Source organism: Purpureocillium lilacinum (assembly GCF_023168085.1).
Source record: "Purpureocillium lilacinum CBS 284.36 DNA, scaffold_3, whole genome shotgun sequence".
Classification (NCBI taxonomy): domain Eukaryota; kingdom Fungi; phylum Ascomycota; class Sordariomycetes; order Hypocreales; family Ophiocordycipitaceae; genus Purpureocillium; species Purpureocillium lilacinum.
The window spans coordinates 821,966-842,946 of record NW_027072113.1 but is presented as its reverse complement, the minus strand read 5'-3'; the positions used below and the strand labels follow the sequence as shown (position 1 = coordinate 842,946).

Here is a 20,981-nt window from a genome sequence, read left to right as displayed (position 1 = left end):
CACGAAGTCCATGAGAATAGGGTGTCGGCGAAGAAGTCTTTGTATCTGGGAACTGACGTTGTGCTTGATTCAAACCACTGTCGGTACGTGACGCCCTCCAAGTGGCCGATCTGTGAGTCAGGCAGGTTAAATTGTAGTTTTACACGTTCCTTCAGAACTTTGCAACGGTCCGCCTGGCTTTGTTATCAGGTCCATGGGAGTGATTGCATGGCGGCATTGACAGTCCCACACACCGTGGGTACGATCATGTGTCATTGAGGTATAGATAAAGATCGAGATGAGCTCAACGAAGTGTTGCACTCATTAGCTATTGAAGGGGTGAAGGCTTCTAGCACTTTCCAGTCTTATAAATCCCACTTTGATCTCAGTTTGATCCAGAAGCAACATATTGTTTGGCGGTTAGCGCCGGGGTATAATGTGCAAAGGCGGGGGTGATGTGTGATGTACGGCAACTTGTCGAAATGATGCCAGGATGACAATAAGCCATGCAGTCGGGCGTCCAATAGGGTCCAATAGTTATGCTAGACCAGTTTCTATTAGCCTTTCAATTAGCCAATGCGAACTAGGTTGCTCCTCTGCCGCGGAGATGTACCTAGAGGTGGCCAAATCATGCTCGTCCAAGCCACCTTTTGGTGTGGATTGCTTTACTCTATCCAACGTAGAGGAATGTAGTATTAAACCTTCGCCTAAAATCATTTAGTTTGGTGACGGGCAATCCCACTCAATGAAAGCCCAAGTCGTGCAACAAATCCGCCGAACCTCTACGCGCCGCCGCCAAGCTGCTGTTGATTCCATGCCTGGTGCTTGAAGGCCAAGTTTTACAAGTGTTCGACATACCACTTCGACCAACTGGGCCACGACCTTCCAAAGTCGAGATTGATTGTGCTACTACATATGGCTGCACTAAAAATACGGGTGTTCTGGGACGCAGGTCTGTGTCGCGTCTTCCTTATGGTAAATCTGCCATTGCCACAACGACTGCACATAGCACGGTTCACGCCGATCCTTATCCCACGCAGCTGTGGCCCCTTCCGCACGCTACGAGGTGTTTCCGTCCCCACATGTCTACATCGATGCATTGGAACAGACCATGCCCTATCACCTCTGTAGCTTGCCCACTGCGGCACATACCACGCTGCGCTGTACTTAGTCTGCGAAGACAGTTGCGCAGTCGTGGCAGCCTGATGCCAATAATACGTCCTAGTTCTTCCAGGAGGGTGTGTAGGCACAGCTATACGTCTTCGTAGCGCCGTGCTGATGAGATTCGAACGCCCTCTGATGCTTTTGGCACACGTCTTTATCTTGACCGACCATGCCATCTATGCAGGTACCAGGCGTCGTACGTTGGCATTTCACATGGGATTCCCACCTGCGCTCCGCGGCTCCCCGCAGCGGCTCCGAACGCAGACCTTTCGTCCTTAGCCTCGATTTATCCACAGCTGTTTACAAGTTCTGGCACGATCATATGTTGGCGAGTGTTGCACTTTGCGGACAGTACCGAGGTCGTCACACCCTTGCTGCCTGCATGATTTGCCTCTCAGAGTCAAGATTTACTAACGCGGGAGCATCCGTAGTCAGGGATCGTCGTCTGCCTATTTGACTGTGCCGCTGCTGACGCCAGAAGGGGCAAAGCAAAGCTGCACCAGACCTACTAGGTTTTCGGACTGCTTCCGCGGCGGTGGGGTAAAATCAGCTTGGGCTCCAAGGGCACACGACTTACAGAGTGGGGCCACGTATGCTCAAGTACCTGTCCGTCACGGAAGGTACCTCACTGTCGCACATAGAGCAAGCTTCATATTGCATAGCATCTGCACTGAGAATATTTGCCCGCGGAAGCTGATGCTATAATCCGTGTGTTAAGGTCGAGCGCCTGCACGCGTTGTGCTTGGACTTCGGTTGAGTTCAAAGCTCAAACACTAGTTGCATATATTGGCACACCAGCTTCAGTTACAGGGACTTTGCACCACAAAGCAAATATTTCCTTTGTGTATAAAGAGCAGCGCACTGTCGTGCGCTTACAGATAGCTCTTCAAGATAATTCTCATCAATTACTATGATGCCAGACAATTGTGTTGGACGGATGCTTCTAGAAGGTTCTGTGACGCTGTCGACACTTGCCAGCTTCGTCTATATGAGACGCAGCCTTCCACTACTTTCTGTAGCTTAAGATGAACAAGTTCATTCACTCTTTTCCAGTCTGTGTGTGCAGACAACATCCTTGCTCAGTCTCGCCGGGGCGTGGTACCGTCTCCTCGGGACAACCAGGACGGCTGCGCGATCGTTCGTCCTGGTGTTCTCCTCCCTTGCTTCCTTGGTCGCGTGGTCGGCGGCCCAGCTCTTTGTGTCCTACATCTGGACGTCGTCGGGGAATAACTACCTCGTGGGCAGCGGGCTCTGCGGCGTCGTCTACCCTGTGACGGCGAACCTTACGCGAAATTCGGAGAAGGCGTCGGTATGGCAGGTCTACTACGGAAACCGCCTGGAGGAGGCGGCCACGTACGAGCGGCCATGCTACAGCCAGGATCCGGACCCAGCTCTATGTGGCCGCTTCCGGTGCCGCGGCTGAACTGGACCGCCCGCAACGGCGGCTGCCCAGTCCTCGAGAATGCGCTGTGCATTAAGCCCAACACGACGCCTGTCGTCATGGATAGCAGCTTCATCAACTCCAATGACCACCTGGGCGTGAACGCCGAGCCGAAAGACACCATCGAGTACCGGAGGATTGCCACATGTGCGCCTCTGGAAGGCACGCATGCATTCTACAACAAATCCGAAGCCCTGGCACTTGGGTACCAGTTCGAGTATTACTACGGCCACAACTACATACTGGGAACAAATTACACATTTGAATACGGGGTCATTAACCGGTTCCGGGTCGGAGACTACCGCCTTGCGTATCAACACCCCGTCTCAGTACCGTCTTTCGCTGTATAAAGCTCTGACTCCTGAGCCCCTCTAGGTCGTTTGAGTACGACCCTACCCCGGGTCTCAAAGTTACATGGTATTTATATCTTCCCTTTGCGAGCCACGGGACAGATCTCATGGGAGCAACTGCTCTTCGGGCACAAAGGTTCATACACATTGAAGCTAACTCGACCCTTGCAGAAAACCTAACTCCACCATGTTCGACCGTACCGACGCTAAGATCTCCCTCTTCTTCCTCATCACCGATTATCTGCGATACTACGCGCCCGTTTACGACATGTGGTTCCTGAAATCCAACAGCTTTAATGAGTCCACCCTAGCTAACACAAGCGACGGCCCAGTGGAGCTGTGGGAGCCTTTCCACTTCGTGCGCATCATGGCCTGCGAGGAGGTACACCAGCGGTGCAATCGCAGCCTGCCTGGCGCCGCTGTAGATCAGTGCGCCAACTTTACCCTTGCCGTTGACCAGGTCGCCTTGTCGCAGAAGATGGCATTGAGTCCACGGCAGAACAGCACCTGGGTCCGCCTGCGCGCGGCGCTGCTCGAAACGAGCCTTTTTGACATTGCGTGGAAGCTTAGCAAGCCCATAGATGCCGCGCGCAGCGTCCTCGACGGTAGTCAGTACGCTAAGCTGCCTGTCAACCAGTGGCGGCGCGAAGTAGGGCGGTGGTTCTCTACCGGGTAAGCCATGGTGCAGCGCGGCATGGTCGAGTTTGTGACGGGACCCGCGCTCGAGGAGGTGCAGCAGTACTTTGTCGACGTTGGCGATGACTGGGCGGTGCAGGACGACTGTCAGGCGCAGCGCGTCAGAGGCGTGACGGGCGTGCGCAACTTTGACATGAAGGGCATGTTAGTGTTGCTTGCGCTGGGGGCCTCTGTGGCGGTTGTGAGTTTGACACTTGACAAGATCGTCGGGTCGGCGTAGGCGATATTGCACAAGGGGGAGGAGCGGCGGTTGCTGTGGTTGATGGACAATGTCTTCCAGATTCAGAGGGCTGCATTCGAGGGCAAGGGGGTGGGCGGCTGGAGGAAGGTTGACGCGACTGTGCCCGTGACTGCGGAGGGCAGCTTCCCGAGGGTTGACGGGCCGGAGAAATCCTAGCCCCGACTAGGCGACGTTGTACATGTGACAGCGGGTGGGACAAAGACGGGCGAAGACATCGCGGCGGACCGATTGTCACTGGACTCGAACTGTGTTGACGAGTAAAGCTCAGGACGCATATTAATGTCAGACAATTGGCTCCACAGGGATCACAGTTGGCATCGTGTTAATTGATGAGAATTATCTTGAAGAGCTATCTGCAAGCGCACGACAGTGCGCTGCTCTTTATACACAAAGGAAATATTTGCTTTGTGGTGCAAAGTCCCTGTAATTGAAGCTGGTGTGCAAATATATGCAACCAGTGTTTGAGCTTTGACCTCAACCAAAGTCAAAGCACAATGCGTGCAGGCGCTCGGCCTTAACACACGGATTATAGCATCGGCTTCCGCGGGCAAATATTCTCAGTGCAGATGTTATGCAATATGAAGTTTGCTCTATGTGCGACAACGACCTTATTCGTGAGGTGCATGTACTTCGCCAGGGGTGACTGCTATCAAGCGGGAGGCACGATGATCGCCCTGGGATCACAACTACTTCATCTCTTGGCACTTACTGATAAGCTAATCAATCAGTATCAGTAAAGTAAGGGTTAATCAATCAGTTTTCAGTACGGGCCTTATCAATCAGTACTGCTTGTTGGGATGTCTGGTCGGAGCCTCGCACCCGTCAGCGGGATTCGGAGTTGCACGCGACTGCCTGTCGCAGTCTATGCTCATCGTTTACGATGAGTCTGGGACGGCGTTTCCTCTCCGGCTGCGCCTCGCAGCCAGAGTGGAGGGCCTCGGCCAAGCGCAGGGCGGGTCAACGCCCTTCGCTTGACCATAGACCAAAATTCGAAACAACGCGGGGGCAAACAAAGAGAGAAAGAAAACGAATGGCAGTCGCCTAATGGCGTGGACAGATCCTTTGGAAGAAGGAGCTTTCCGACGTCATCTCGACGAAGGCTTAAAGCCCTTGCCTACTGCATGGTGAATCGCTTCGGCCAGTGAGGGAGGAGCAAGCCTCATCCGGAGCCGTGGCGGTATCTTCCTGCAGTAGAAAGGTGCTCTGGCGCTTTGCATCGTCTGCATGAGCAGTCAAGACGTGCGTCGTCGTGATTGAAACGCTCGTGGTAGTCGGCAAATTCTCCGTGGCGAGATCTCGCCTCTGAGAGACCCGCCAGAACCTGTACGGACTATGCTACTAGACTGGCAAAGCGATTGACTTACCACCTGTCCCACCCTGTGGCTGCGTGCGCATCCTTAGAACACTGTTGCCGCGGAGCGTTAAGGCTTGACTACAGGGGACCGGCAGGCGCCACGGTGCTTGGGCCCTGCAAAAGTAGGCGGCTCTGTCATCGCGACATGCGCCGCCGCGAAAGAAAGGAAGAAGACAAGGGAAGAAGAAATAGGTAAGACGAACAAGAAAGCAGTCGCCTCCCAAGCCGCCCCCCTCCCCCAAAAGGGGTACGTACCAGGGCGGCTCCCGGAAGTGCGCCTTGCTTGCATGGACGCGGCAGACGCGAGGCCACGTTGCGTGGCGCGCCGAATCTCGAGAGTGACAGGGCGAGAAAACACCGTCACGGCCCGACGGAGCGAAGCGGCGGTCGAGAGAAGAGGCTCTGCTCCCCCCCCACCCTTGTTCGGAGACGTCTTGCACAGACGGCGAATTCCCTCATAATGGGAGGGGTATACTCTATACTCGATGACGAGCACTAGTGGACGCATTGTGGTGGCGGGCACCACCAAGCCTCCCGCCGTACTTGTCGCCCATTAAATCACCCTGGCGTTAACAGGTCACAGGTTAACCCACCCAGTACCCACAAATAGCCACCCGGTCACGTGCCCCCTGTCCATCGTATGGGTTTCTTGAGGGTGACAGAAAAATAACAATCCAATCCCGCACGTACATCGCGAACCAAAGAGGCGACGCGGGTCCGGACACGAGTACGTGGCCACCGGCGACTTAAGTGTGACAGATTCAGACGTGTTCTATCACGGGGCCGCACCAACCATGCCCGCAAAAGGACACTCCCCTTCACCGAACGTGGACACCTATGCTCCTTGTCCTTTCACCGTGAGCGACATCCTACCACTCATTCACAGTCAAGTGACTGGCAAGAAACGTAAGCGCAACGTCACACAGGGTGAGAAAGGATTGGTGCAGACGCGGCCACAAGAATGGCCATTTGGGCCCAGCGGAGACTCCCGCACGCAGAGGATGGATGTGTCATACCGCATCGAACCACTGAAGGGATGGCTCGACATGACACGGTACAAGAGTTTTTTTCGTCAGTTTCCCCGAATGTAGTCCCCCTCAAGTATCAAACACAACTAACGGAGTGTAGTCAATAACGTCAAGTACTATAGCGACGATTTCGTTTACGTCGCCAATGACACGACGGTCGAGCGGCAAAAGCGTGCGAATGAAGATCCAGATCAATCGGACAGGGCTGGCCTCAAAGGACTCTGGGTGGCAAGGGTTCTTGAGATCAGAGCGTTGGACGAGCACCATGTCTATGCGCGCGTCTACTGGATGTACTCTGCGGATGACCTGCCTCCCAAGAGTGCTGCTGATCAAAGGCCGGTACCCGAGCAGGTGGCGGGCTACAGCCAAAACGAGCTAATAGCATCTAATCACAGTGAGTGACAGCTAACACCAGTGACCATCGTATGTGTTTGAGTTGCCTCGCGGTGGCTAACAGCACTCTAGTGGATATTATCAATGTCGTTAGCGTTGTAGGGCGTGCAACAGTCGACCATGTGTGTGCAAACGCCGCCGAGGGTGAGGGCGCGCTGCACTGGCAATGGGCTTTTGATTATCGGACGTCAAAACTCTCAGTGAGTTACACATTTAGCACTGAACGACTATGTGATGCGAGATGATGGCAATGCTAATCAGCTGAAGTAGTGGTTGGGCGAAATAAATCCATCTAGCGTATTGCTCAGTCCGTCGGGAGAATCAACCATGGAGGGAGGAAGATCGGCCAGAAGCACACGGCCACTCTTGTCGATAACACCGTTCAAAGACGACGTTAAGGAAGCACAAGTCCCTTCCAAACCCGAGGCGGCCAGCGCCAACAGAATCAAAGCTGCCAAACCTCCATGTATTCTTACCGACGTTGCTGGACCATCGCCAACGAATAATCCCTGCCCCAGCAATCACGCAGAGTCAAGAGAGGAGTTCGTCGAGTCTCTTGCTTCCCAAAGAGAGAGCATCGGGTTAATGGGTCCGGCCGTCGGCCACGTAGCACGAGGCCCTCGTCCTGTCTCAAAACATGAAGACTCGTCACAGTCAACACTCTCTGCCTCAACGCGACGTACCAGCACGCGCGTTTTGACTCGTTTACAGCACATCCTGGAGCGTTCTTGTTATGCGTTCGCAGTCAAAGCGCTGGACCGCCAGGTGCTCCGGAAGCATCAATGGGACCACGCCGAATCGTTGGAGTTGAATCGCTTCATTACCGAGTTGCGGGCGATCAAAGATCTCCTCCCCGCCAGGATCAATCCGACGAAACCGCTGGACATCCTTCTTCGGTCTGTAGCTAACATCCGCCATAACGCTGTCCACCGCCGTAAGGTCAGCATGGAAGGCGTAGAGCAATGCCTCCTGGACGCTACGGAATTTGCGGCGCTGTTAGGCGATTTCCAATGTGTTGAGAAAATCTCAACACTCAGACGGGAGTTCTTACACGAATGCGGGAAGACCTGGACCATTGCAGGAAACGAGCGGAAGTTGCATTACTAGCAGGGAATGAGAGAGTAAGCTAGCGGTCGGAAATGAAACAGACCTTCGCTGCTATAGCGAGAAAGGAGACTGCTTGGGTGGGGATGGGAGGTGGACGAAGGCTAGCTGCTTTCTCATGGCGAGTCTCTTGGCTAATGGAGCGGATGACCAAGATGGCACGTGTGCATCACCGAAGCCCGCTTCCTTTAGGCGATAGTCGAGTTCATGCGCGAAGCCAGCATGGTGCAGTGTAATGAGATAAACGGCACAGCTCATCTCTCGAAATTGCGAGGCTGTGGTTGCCGTTTTGGCCGGTGTAGAGGCCTGACAATGTCGCCTTCGCTTGACGCCAACTTAGTCTATGCAGCGCGGGTATCAGATGCTTCCGAATTGTCTCGAATGCGTCCTAACAGAGTCTAGATTCTGATCCGGTTGTAAGGACGGCGAACACGAAGTCGTAGTGGGGAATCACCACAAGCAGTGACTGGTACTGTCCAATGCTCCCACCCTTGGTATAGAAATCAACGACATACATCCCTTGATCCTGGTGAAAGATCCCCCAAGGCATGCCAATAGCTGAAAGAAGCGACTGAGTGAAAGCCACAGGTTGAGCCAGCGCTGCGTTGTTGAAGGAAGCAAGCTGCTTGTTGGCCAAAATAGATCGACCGAAGGTGCAAAGATCCCGCGATCCCGCACGGACGAATACATTTCGCCAGATCTAGGCAGGAGTCAGCAATTCAACGCCGTTAAGCATGAATCTGTGATCCACGTACGCGAAATCGTCATCCAGAGGCAAAGACCAGAGCGCATCCCCTGACGGGATCACGGCGCGACGGTCCTCTGGTATATCAGTGTGAGTGTTGAACAAACCAACTGGTGGTTGTGCCCTCGAGGATAATCCGACATAAGGTTCATCGTCTTTCTGGGCCCGATCTCCCAGTCCCGGCAACATCGCTATGACTTCCGCAGATTTGTCTGTCGACGAACGCTTGTCAACGCATCTTCTGCAATTGATACTAGGCCTGCAGAAATAACGGTACGACCAATGAATCCGCAGGTGTGTCACTAGGCCAATTGGATAATGGCAGCATGGCGCGCCAGAGGGCGAGACCCAGCTCTGGAACCCCCCAGCAGGCCACAAAAGGAACTGACCGCAAGCACATTCCTTCCTCTGTTCTCCAGTCGCCAAATATTCTCATAGTCCCTTCGCCAGCAGAGCGCCACTCGAACACTCCATCCTTCCGCGACCCGAGGCCCCCGTCAGACCCAATGTATAAGAGCTCACATCAGCGAGTTGTGTGCATACAGCCACAAAGTGCATGTACGCGTTACGTCTCGCGAAAAACTCCGCCATCACTATCTGAGCTGGTACCTTCTTTTCGCGCGACAGGTGCTCCCCTCCACACCGACGTCTGAGGGTTTTGGCCACTGATCAGCTCAGTGCTGGCCGCTGAGGATGCCACACTGGATGCTCAAACACGAACAGCGCACTTATCAATCTTTGTGACGAGGGAACTGGCTGAATCCATTTCCAGGCGCTGCTGGTGCCACTATAAGGCAAGGCCTCTACCGACCTTCCAATGATCTGGCACATATTGGCGTCGATCCCACTCCTGTTGCTGCACGAGAATGCTCACTTTTCGCACCTAATGGTCCTCATATCTAAACGCGGAGCCCTTTGTGGCCCTGTCAACAATGCCCATAGTCACAAAAACTCTACTTCATCATGGTCGCCGAGCCAAGTATGTCCCGCACGGCTCAGAATTTCGGAAAGGTAGAAAAGCCTAAAAGCCTTCACTCACGCGCTTGCTCAACCGCAACAAAGTCCCACATAATGATGGATGACATCCAATCAATCTCACCGCTACCGAGTGATGCCCCACTTTCTGATTCCATTTCAGTCATGCCTTCACAAGAAGACAGTCAACCGCCCCAAGTGTTGCAAGAACGAGCCTCAGGTGTCAAGGCCAACAACCGGGTATGGCTTCAGGCTGCACAGGTGCAGCCTGCAGGCACGACGCCGTTGCCTACAGTGAGTCATGTCACGGCCTCAATGGCACAGGTATAAGAACAGCAGCTTCATGCCAGTATCAGATAGAAATTAAGCATTCCTTTGCCCACGGTTTTCCTACCTAAGTGTGTGACAATTTGCCTGCATCTCACTTCGTCCGCTCCCTGACGTGGTCGATTAGTGACGTGAAACATGGAAGTGGGTGCGGCGGCCGGGACCCGCTTCGTCCGATGCCTGCACATGAAGACCACCAAGGGCAGAGGCGTGCGCCGACCAATTCTTCTGCTCCGTGTTGGCAGCTACGGTACATGTCGGTTTTTTCCCGACATTGGTACGTAGCGGCAGCCAGAGCTTGCCGTGCAGATCATTGCGAAGTAGGGGGGAAGCACTTCGTCCAGTTCTTGCGTCGCGTGTGGCAGCTTCAGTACGTGTCAGCTTCGCAACGTGGTTGCATGGCGACGGCCAGTTCTGCCGCGCAGATCATTGCGGAATGGTGGTGGCCACATCGTCCGTCTGGGCCATCAACATTCAACCCGGACGAAGGCCGCCATGCAGGGCGCGAAGACGGACAAGATGCCATTTATTCGTCCAATTCCTTCATGTGGACGGCGTCGTCCGGTTCCAGACATGCCGCTCGCTGACGTGGAGCCTGTGCCGAGACGCAGCGCCGGGGTTTGTGCCGTCTAACTGTCGACTATGGCAATAGCGGACATTGTCCAAAGCTTGACAAGCAGATCACTGCAGCACACGCGGCCGTGGCACATTCTTCAGATGCACGCTACGCCGCAGCTGAAAGTCGGGTTCTTGACGTCGTCAGGTCACATCTCGTCTGCAGCGTCTATCGCTTCCTGCCGTCCAGTCTGTGCGTGTCATTGGCTGCTACAGGTCGTGTCACCTTCTCGACATCCCTACGTGGAGGTGTGTCCATTTCTATGCAGGACTTTATGGAGTCACAGGACCTGATTCTGGATGTGCAGATCTAGTGCGGTAAACTGCTGCCGCGTCCGAAGGCGGCCAGCTGTCCAGTTGGAGAGACTTGAAACGCCATTGACATCGAAAGACACAAACCAGTCTCCTGTCCTGATGCAGGCAGGGGGCGTCAGCTCGCAAGCGGCCATATTGTAGACTACAGTACTGTACCTGCAGCCCGGTCGAGGGTGGAAATAGCACCACACGGCGGCAATAAGAGAACTTCCATGACCTCAGCCACACAACCACGGGAAACTACAATAATCCCCACTGCTAAAGCTTGCCGCGCGGTACTCGCATTTCTAGAAGCCATGCTTGAAGGCCACAAGCTCCCTACTTAACTGCATCGTCCGGTTCCAGATGAGTTCTGATGGCTTTGCAGGAGGTCAAGCAAGGCCAAAGCTGACCAGCCACGCGGTGGGGGAGGGGTGGTAGTAGCGGCCCGATATTGGCTTGAAGTGGACAACCAGGGTGGCGATCAACGCAATCAATTCAACCTCAGCCTTCGATTGAGTGAGTTGACGGCTTAATAAGCTTTTCCTCCGTTGAGTTGATCAACCTCGCCCCTGTGTTGAGTTTGGTTGAGGTTGCGTTGACTGGTTGACCATCCCCTCGGCCCACTACCGACGCGAGCGTCGGCGCACAACAGATGGGCTGAGGTACCCAAAAGTGGCTCGCGGCCTCTGATTCTCGGATTCTCGGAAGGACATATTGCTCTCGACAAGCCATTGGACAACCAGACGCTGGAAGATATGCCTATCGAAGCTCTTGATAAAGCGATTTGCTATTGCTCGGTGTCGGGGTGCGGCCAAATCGAGGTTGAAAACCTTTGTTATCTATCGACCGGTATCCTTTCGACGGCTTCTTCAAGAAGCCGGTGCAGAACTTCTTCCAGACGGGTCTTGAATCTTATGCTGGTCCCAGAGATATCGTTCAGCGCTCTGAATGCGAAATGCAAGTACATTACCGGGCTTCGGCGCGTCTCTTTGGATGCACAATCTGCAAACCTAACGCCGCTCTGAATCCTTCTCGATATCGAAGCCGTACTCCCATACCCAGGATTTTGTATTTTTGCTTCGTGGGGACCACGTGTAGCGGCGGAAGTGGCGGAACAGTCGGTCTTCGTCTGGCAGCTGGCACGGGCCCCGGCTGGCGTTGACGGCTCTGGTGTTGATGGAGCTGGTGACGGTGGGGCCAGCGATAACGGAGAAGCAATAGCGAAAGACATTGTCCCAAAGATGAACGTTGGGTTATGTTGAGCCTAGGCAAGTAAGCGCTGTAGAAGCGGGCCGTGGAGGGAGGCCAGGCCGGTGGATGTTAGCAGCAGAGTGAGCGACGAGCATGTCGCGACGCGTTGACGCGTGATGACAGTGACACGTTAAGGCATGTTCTGCAATACATAAACTAACTGCAGATTTTGGTGCTACCAAAGTACCCACTAACATGCACCGACTTCGCGATCCAGGCCCGCAGCTACCCGGCACCAGGCCCTGGGAAATCGGGTTCAGTCAGTTCCAATCAACTCATCAACGCAACTCAACTCAATATTATGAGGATATTGAGTTGGTTGATTAGTAAGAACAAGCTCCGTTGAGTTGGGTTGAGTTGATTGACGTCAATCTGGTTGACAACCTCGGGATTGACGTTGAGTTGATCGCCACCCTGTGGACAACCGCCGCCATTCCCCCAACTACCCTCACACCACAGAGAAAACGTCATGGAAGTCCCACAAGCTGCGTCTGCCGGTTCCTGGCGGCCCTCGCCTTCTGCAGAAAGCCCATGCAAGGCCACTTATGGCCATGTCCAGCTCTGGAGGGGGCAATCGCTACTGGAACCCACAGCCAACCCCAACCCCAGCCCCTTGGACTTATTTGTGGAAGCCATGCTTGATGACCGCAAAGCCACTTGGGATGCTGCGTCACCAGTTCATGACGAAACAGACAGCCTCCGCAGCGTTGGAGTGCGGCAAGAAGTGGACAATCGTCACTGACTTTTGCCCGCCTCACAACCCTCTATGTTGGCCAATCCCCGGAAAAGGTGGGCAGTCGGTGTTTGAGGATAGTGGGGATACTTCTGGGCTTGCCATCACAGAACTTCCGCTCGCGTTGAAGTGGTTGTCGTCGAATCCTAAGCAGGTGCAAGTTAGCTGGCAAGTTTGAGAAAGCACACCGCCATTGACCTTGATGCCGCCGGAAACTGGGATCCAGTTGTAACGGCTACCTTACCAGTAGGTGTTGAGAATGGCGAGGAAGTTGTAGAAACAGCGCCAATCTGCGTCTTCCGTAGCAGCTGAAGTTCAACCTCCAGGACCTTGTTCTGGCGCCAGCTCTTGGAGCGTCCAGGAACCACCGATACCAGCATAACGAAGCCAGCTGCTTCACGGCGTATTTATTGGCAGCGAGACTCACGAACCGCCCCTGAAGAGATAATGAGAGTCAAAAACAGGCTTGATCAACACGCGGTACTCAACATATTCCTCTCCGTCAATGGTGATGATCGTGCCCTGCGATACCAGCCGACCGGCAAATGGCCCCTGCGTCTTTCGCTCATACTTCATGCCTCGCCATACTTTAGCATTTTGGAGTACACCCGACCTGTGCAGAGGCCCCTGGCTGGCCCGCCCCTCATCCATTAAACGTAAGGGCACCCGACCTGCGCTCCACTCCGTCTGTTCATCAGTGGCAACGCTTGGCCTGCTATGCTGATCTTCGACGCAATGCTCGGTGGGTCCTCGGATAAGCCGCGTGTCGCCAGGGGCAGAGTCGTGTGCGGGAACTCCCACGAACCGGACCCTTTTTGGAACTTGCTGGCCTGGGGAAGGCGAATGCTTGCTGCGTAAATGCTGCGCGTTCGGACAGGTTTGAAGCAGCCTGCCTCGGTAAGACGGGCGCAACTCATGTTGCCCAGGATCGGATTGAGGTGTCCCGCGCTCCGATTCCATGTTCGAGGAAGCAGTCATGATGGTCGATAGGTGTGCCTCATTCACTTCGCGGGCATGGTTCGTATGGTTCAGGTTCAGCGAAGCTTGCTGGAGTGCAGCTGCACGTACGTCCGTGATGTGCCCTGTGTGATGACGACTTGTGCGGCGGCGCTCAAGATGGCCTGAAGATTTGGATTAACTTCCCAGGGTTGCAGCAGTTTAAGAGAAGGCAGATCCACGATGCCCCACATGCGAGAACAGTGCCGGGTTCAGGATTGGATGAGCCCTGAGTCATGTTCTAGTGGTCTTATTAGCGTCTCTCGCTTGTTTTTCTTACCTCCCGTTCCCCGTAGTCTTCTGCGAGGGATTCGCCTCACATTTTGGTCATCTGGCCAGGCAGCAGTGCTCGAGTCCCGTGGCTCATCCGTCGCTTGGCCTTTAAATTCTTCTTAAATCGGCGAATCGTCCTGAGCGATCAGCTGTGTGAAGCGATCAATCTATAGTTCGGCTCTCCATACATGCTATCAGGCGTATGTTCCTTATCCTCGCCAGCACTTGTAGAAACCACCGGCAGTTTTCGCGTGATCCTTGATCTTCCCGCCTTGGTAGGCCTGGCAGAGGTAAACTCGGTTCTGATTCTCTTCATTGACATTGAATCAGATCCATGTCGCTGTCCGGACACAAGGCGCCACAGTCACCAAGCTCCAAGCGGTTTATCGGGGCTCGCATGGCACGGCAATGCAGTAGTTTCTGTTCGTGCTCCCATACTGATGTCCCGGCCTCACGGACGGAATGTATTCTTCACATGCGCCTGAGGGCCCGGAGTCATATCTGCAGCCCTGCCACAATGCAGAGAACATGCTGCACTAACGTGGAAGGAGATCGATAAAAAATGGCACTTGTCGACGACTAAATGGAGATGTTCGATTTGTGTTCTCCATTCCGTAACTGATCTAGACAGAAACGCTCGCAACGCTCGTAACATGCTCCGCCACACTTGTCAGCTCTGGCCGTGACATATATCCAACACACACTCTGAGACACGCCGTTATCTCGGGCTGACATGATATCGGTGAATCGCCTCTTAGCGCTTTCCACCTCTTCGTCGTCGCCAGCCACGGCATCAAAACTCTCATTTTCCATCCGTAACCTGAATTGCAGAGCCGAACACTCCCAGCCAAGCCTTAGCATGCGGGTTACTAGTGTCTGAAAAGTCTCGTCTTGCAGCCTCCCGCTCAGCATGGGTTTCTTAACCCGCCCAGGCAATAGTCCTGTCAGAAATATAATATGCGAATATGGTTGCTCCGTGGTCATAGTTGATTCAGGCTACGCAGCCTTCAGCTTCTGGTGCTATTTCAGTCGCGCTCTGGCGTGCCGAACGGCCTAAGCTTACCGTGCTGGTATCCTTCGTAGTTAGTGCCTCACGTCAACGGCGTCAATCAGTATTCGATGAGACGAATGGCGAGTGGGCGTGCACCAGCCGTGGACTGATTCGTAGAGAAGGAGGGGCTCGGGGGCTCTCATGGGTATGGCACTTGTTATATCACGCCCAAGCGGCCAGATGTGGAAGATGGCAGGGGAGGGATTGTGTTCGACACTAACGAGCAGGCCCGCAATGAACTGTGTCAATGCACATTGAGAAGTCCCACGACCAACGGACCGCTGTACAACCTCAAGGGCAGGGCTTGTAGCGCGGTTTGCTTCACTCCTTCAATGTAGACACACCAACGCCACGGTGAAGCTGAAATTAAAGGTCAGTCCAAAACCGGGCATGCCGGAGGCACCTGAGAGTTGGCCCGATCCATCGCTGGACGGCTGGTCCCCAAGATCGCCATTTCAGTGATTGGACCAGCCATAGGCATAGGTCCACGCTCCTTGTCCTCTTCGAGCAGGCAGGCTTGTAAAGAAAGCCACCTGACTAGGCGCAGATCATTTTAGTGGCATGTCACTTCTGAAACATGACTGGTTCTGCACTCTACCTGGGCCTTAAAGCGGGGCGCCCGGGAGACCCTCGCACGGCTTGGGTGTCCATCGCGACACAGGCAAAAGTAAGTCTTGTCACAGTGTCTTGTCGCCCCGGAGGTTCGCTCCTGCCAATCTTTACTGTAGCGGACGAGGCAATACAGACTCAGGTGGGCACCAAGAAATGGTATGACAAGACAATCGGCTCCCTTCTTGACTCCGGACGGATGACGAAACGCGCATGCAAAGTCCACCACAAACGCATTCGCCTTCTGGCTGTTGTGTATCTAGGACGCCGCCAACCCTGGCGCATCGTGGTTTTCTGGAAGTAAGTGGATGTCGCGATCAGAAGGAAGATCCGGTTTAGAAATGCCAGGCTGCCACCCCACCTTGTATGGCTGGACTGGCACCTTTGGTAACTGGTACGCATTGAGAGTCTCAATGCTCTCGCGAGGCATTGTGGGCTCGACTGTCTTCTGTGTCGATGTGACCGCAACTGAAACACAACTGAGTAGGATGAACTTGGGCAAAGGAATGCTCGGTTCTTCTCTAATGGGTGACTGTAGTCGGTAATTCTACGTACCCTCGGATGAGACCCTAAGCGCCAGTGATTCAACGCAACAACAAACAAGATCATTTTGACCCATCCATTTCACTCATTGAAGCCCAATGCAGCGATATCACTGTGCCACATGTGTGTGTATGGCCGTGTGTACGTTGGTACTTACCCCGATGGCCCTCCAGTCTGGCTGCCCGCTGCGTCTGCAGATGTGAAGGGCCGCTGCTGCCTGATCAGCGCAGCCTACGTATAAGCTTAGGTGCTGCACAGGATCCCCACAAGCACGTTCGCCAACTGTCTTCCTCATGTCATAGCTCTCATCGCTAGGGCCATGGCTGATATGATTGAGCTGTTACATGCCACGCCTGCTTGGGACCACGGCGTCATGCTGGCTCATCCCCCATGGCAGCACCGAGAGAAAGTGGGCTTAGTTGGGCGGAACCGTCTCTTGTTCACGTTAGTGCGACTACTTAACAATCGTCAGGACACGCATCGCAGGTGAGCTCTCAACAGCCCACCAAAAATCGTTGCATGGTCCCAATTGACTTCGTAACTAGGCATTCTGCCACTGGCAAAATTCTTCGATCGGCCATGCAAAAAGGAAAAGAAAAAGGCAATGCAATGTAATGTACTTTATTTACGCCCGGAGGGGTTATCCCTAAAGGGCCATAATGGTGCGCTATTTGCTCATTCTACCCTAAGGCCGTACACCTAAAGCCCGATATATGTTTCCTTCCTTTGCACCTGCAGCCTCATTGCGCGAACTGACAGTCCCTCCCTGAGGTCATCCCCTCAGGGTGCCCAGCATCCCATCCTCGGCAGCTGGAGCTAACTCGGTCGGTCAGTGCGAGGTTGCGCGGCTAGGATGTTACGCCCTGACACCAGTCCACTAGTCCCATTCATCGCAGGTTCGCCTGTTCCTGTTCATCTGTCTGTCTCTAGCCTTCCTGTTGCCATTGCGAACTTAATCGTCGTTCGGACAGCAGCCATGTCGGGCTTCCATCTCTCGCCATCCGACCCAGACTTGCCTCCCAGGAAGAAAGACAAGTTTCCGATCTTGGTCCGCTTGCATCGTATCATGCCTTCCCTCTCCGCACCGTCTGCACCGAAAGAGGAAATGCTCAACTTTCTCCGCTGCTTGGCCGCAGCTGCATTGATCCGTCTCCACAGCCCTGATGCTGTTCACGCCCGTGTAGTCAAAAGCTCACGCCCGTATATTTGCGAGGCGGTTTAGCGGCCCATCCAGAGACGCGATGTGGGCTGGTTAGCAGGTCAGCTTCGAATTGTGAAACTGGATCACACGATAATCGTGTAGAGCATGAGGGCGATAGAGAACGGCTCACGAAAGGCTCGGCACTTCTTGCATGGGCATTAGCTTATTGGTACTCGTAAAGTTATTGTGTGGTGTGAGGGTGTATTTAAGGAGCAGCGGGAAATGACGGGCAGTGTTGGCTGTCCAGCGCCTTTAAGTAATATGTCAACATGTAATTAGGGAATGAGCAACTGCCTGGTGCTGGAACACGGCTGTTTTGTTGTTGCAGCCACCCCGCAATGGTCCTTATCGCACTGGCCACTGCAAAGCCGTCCGACTTACCTAGCCAACAAAGACCACTTCTAGCTCTGTTGCAGCAGGGTGCAACCATGACCTATCGTCGCACACTGGTCAGCCCGCCCCACCACGAGTGCAGCTGACGGCAGGCAGGTGCTACGCCTCAGACGCAAACGTTTTCTAAGAAGCTTCAGGATATCGTGCACTCCTCACACAACAATCGACTGCCTGCAGTTATCTTCAATGCACTCGGTCAATGCTGCACCACACCGGCCCGTCTACTCTTGTCACCCACTGCAAGCTTTCCGCACGGAGGGCGGTTTCTCGCCCCAAGCCCAAGCCCAAACCAGGCCCTCCCTAGGGCTCTAAAGCGTTCTGCGCATTGGGAAGCCACCCTCTTCTCACACCACCCCCCAGCAGTGGACTATATGGCGCCCAAATTTGTCAATGCAATAGCGTACGCTGGAACGACAGCAGCGGAGCTAGTATTTGGCACATGTCGCACTGCACGTGTGCATGACTAACTGACGACCGAGTAGAAGGTCCCCAGCGAATTGGGCAACAAAAGACTCTTGATTCTTCTATCTAACGATTGACTGTAGTCGGTATTTTATACCTGTGCCGATTGAGGCAGGCATCTGAGACACGACAGGCAGAAGCCAGGTTGCCTGAAGCTATCGCCACCGATTGTAGGCAGCAGTGCTGGTAACGGTCTACGTGAATGAGCGGCTTGATATTGACAGCACACATACCCAAGAGCTGAACACAAGTGGCGCGGGCTGTCATTGTGGAACTGCAAAGTCGCGGACCATGGCCTTCTGCCGGCTCATACAGTTTTCGAGCCGTCCTTCCCGAGGACTGAGGAGTATTAACCACTACCAGATCAAAGCAAGAGCCCTGCAATTCACGAGCAGTAGGCGAGGCTGCGACATCAGTTCAAGTTGTGCCACTGACGAAGCAGGATTGGCGAGGTGGGCACGGCACCACGCGGCCGCCCTAGGCGACCGGCCTGTAGTGGCGGTGTCATTCACACACCGTTTGCCGGACCACAGCTGAATATGTGGGACGACGACTTCGCACAGCAGTCTGAACCCCAGCCAAACCGTGGGGCAGATCGCAGATTTAGGTGTGCATCGGCTGCCCTGGCTGTCAATTTGCCCCGTACAGTCGTATACAGAGACTGCATGTGATCTATACAGTAACATCAGTTTGTATAGTGTCCCGCCGTCAGTAATCTAATGGTAATGGCAAGAAATCCGAGTGCTGTACACGCTTGTCTACCCACAAGGCTTTGGGAGTTGTACTGTCAGTCGTCGTAAACATCATGTTGCTCGGCATGGATGCATAGGTAACTGGTGACGGGCGGGAGGTCCTCTGTGAGTCGGAAGAGGTGGATGTTCCGTGTAGTGATTGAATTGAGGGTTGCAGTTTATACCGACTCCATGACGCAAGCATCTGCAACGTGGCAGGCTGCATAATTATGGCTACCGTTAGTAGACAGCAGTAGCATAATATTGACACATTGCCTCTGTCAATTAGTCCCTGCGAATCTCTTCCCAATCTGCTCGAGTACTTCATGTTTAAGGCAAATCGATACACCGACCGACGCCACCTAGTCTGCCACTGTCAGCACCAGGGGCTATGACAGTAATAAGATTCTGCGTGAATATTTTCGCGCATCAACGGCATCAGTCAGTATTCGCTGAGATGAACGGTGTAGTGGTCGTATGGGTGCGCACTAGTCATGGACTGGTTCGCAGAAGACGACGAGGGGCTCTCGAGAGTATGGCACTTGTTAGATCACGCCTAAGCGTCGAAATTGCGATGGCAGCGGAGGGAATGAGCTCGACACCGACAAACATGGCTGCATTGACCATTTTAAGGACCGCCTCAGCGGCGTACAACTTCCAAAGCCGGGGTTTACAGCGCGGTTCGCTTCACGCATCCAATGCAAGCACAGACCAATGCAGTGGCGATACTGAAATTAAAGGCCAGGTTGAGAACCAGGGACCTGCAATTGTGGGGCGAACCTGGCGGTGAGGCCCGATCCATCTCGACACAATATCTGCCCTCCATCGCGAATAAAAGTTTGGACTAGCTCCGCGCGAACGCCCACGTCCTTGGCCATTGCGTGATCAGAACCTTTTCATCGTCTGCGGATCGTCTGAGAGGTATGCCGCCTCAGAAAAATGACTGGGCCATCCATTTTGCTAAGAGTCCATCATTTCCCAGGGCCTTGAAGCAGGGAGCAGATGGTCACACATGGCCCGGGCGCTCGTCGCCGCACAGGGGGACGTAGACTCTTCAGTCTTAGGTAACATTAAAGTGTTTCGACACATGGTTTTACTTCATATCTCCGGAAATCGGCTTTGAGACACATATCCGTGGGCCTCCTCCTTGCGATTTGCCCATCATGGGTCTTGCAGATTTTGCCTCTTCTCTGCGTGGCTATTGGGATCTTCTAACCGTCCAGAGTGCTCTCAGGGTCTGCCGTGCACGCCGCTTCGCTTGTAAGCACCCTGCGGCGTTCGGTACTTGGCTCACTTCTGTGCCGTGTTTTAGCATCTCGCTGCGTTCTACCCAACAAGGGAGGGATAGCAATAATCAGCGCTGCTCTCGATCAATCAAGTAAATTCTAGGTGGAGGCCTCGATTGGATGATTAACAAACTCCTCGACCGCAACTTGACTGCCTTAGTTAGATTGATTCAACTTGAAAGTGCTTTGGGAGAGCCAAAATGTTGAGGATCCGTTCCTGCGCTACTGCTCACCACTTGCTCCACCGTTGTTGAAGTAGAGTCCGCCCAGCGTGACAGTATCCCGTCGAGTCCAATTCTTGAGACGTTGCACTTCTCTAGTGTGGACCTGTTTATTGAGTGCTGACTAGTTAAAGTGAGTTTGGCAAAACAGAAGGTTCTATCGCAATCAGCTGCCATTGCCGGGATAGCGGATACATCAAGAGCCAGTTCCTCCTGTAGGTCTCTTAGCTTAATTTGAGTACCAACAGGTGGTTGTTCTACTAACCAACACCGGACCCCTTGGAGGCCGCAGTCTTCATTGAAGAATCGAAAGCCCAATTGAAACAGCAGAAGCATGTCTTGCAGAGGGCATATGCTCCGTAACAGAAGGTTGAGAAGGAGAGCAAAGGACAAGGCGCAGCGACATCAAGGAGCAAGGTTGTGGCAAGGCCATCCTTTGACGGAGGAGATGCGTAACCATCCATGGGGAGGCGGGATGGAATAGGTGATACAACGTGGGCGGGTACTGTGCTGGGACTCGAG

The 20,981-nt window shown here is 53.9% G+C and overlaps 3 protein-coding genes across 3 annotated transcripts; all 3 read left to right on the top strand.

Moving 5' to 3' along the window:
• Positions 1–2,508: 2,508 nt before the first annotated feature.
• On the top strand, positions 2,509–3,610 carry PLICBS_004086 (uncharacterized protein; the record flags this gene model as incomplete). The annotated part of the gene is made up of 3 exons (XM_065600391.1): positions 2,509–2,894; positions 2,960–2,968; positions 3,106–3,610. The coding sequence occupies 3 exons, from the start codon at positions 2,509–2,511 to the stop codon at positions 3,608–3,610; spliced, it is 900 nt and encodes a 299-aa protein (XP_065456463.1).
• Positions 3,611–3,613: 3 nt separating this feature from the next.
• PLICBS_004085 (uncharacterized protein) lies at positions 3,614–3,850 on the top strand (the record flags this gene model as incomplete). Its single annotated transcript, XM_065600390.1, has 1 exon — positions 3,614–3,850. One exon carries the CDS (start codon positions 3,614–3,616, stop codon positions 3,848–3,850), a length of 237 nt encoding a protein of 78 aa, XP_065456462.1.
• A 2,503-nt stretch (positions 3,851–6,353) lies between these two features.
• PLICBS_004084 (uncharacterized protein) lies at positions 6,354–6,647 on the top strand (the record flags this gene model as incomplete). Its single annotated transcript, XM_065600389.1, has 1 exon — positions 6,354–6,647. A coding segment is annotated over one exon (294 nt), but the record flags the coding sequence as incomplete, so codon positions are not given.
• Positions 6,648–20,981: the final 14,334 nt, after the last annotated feature.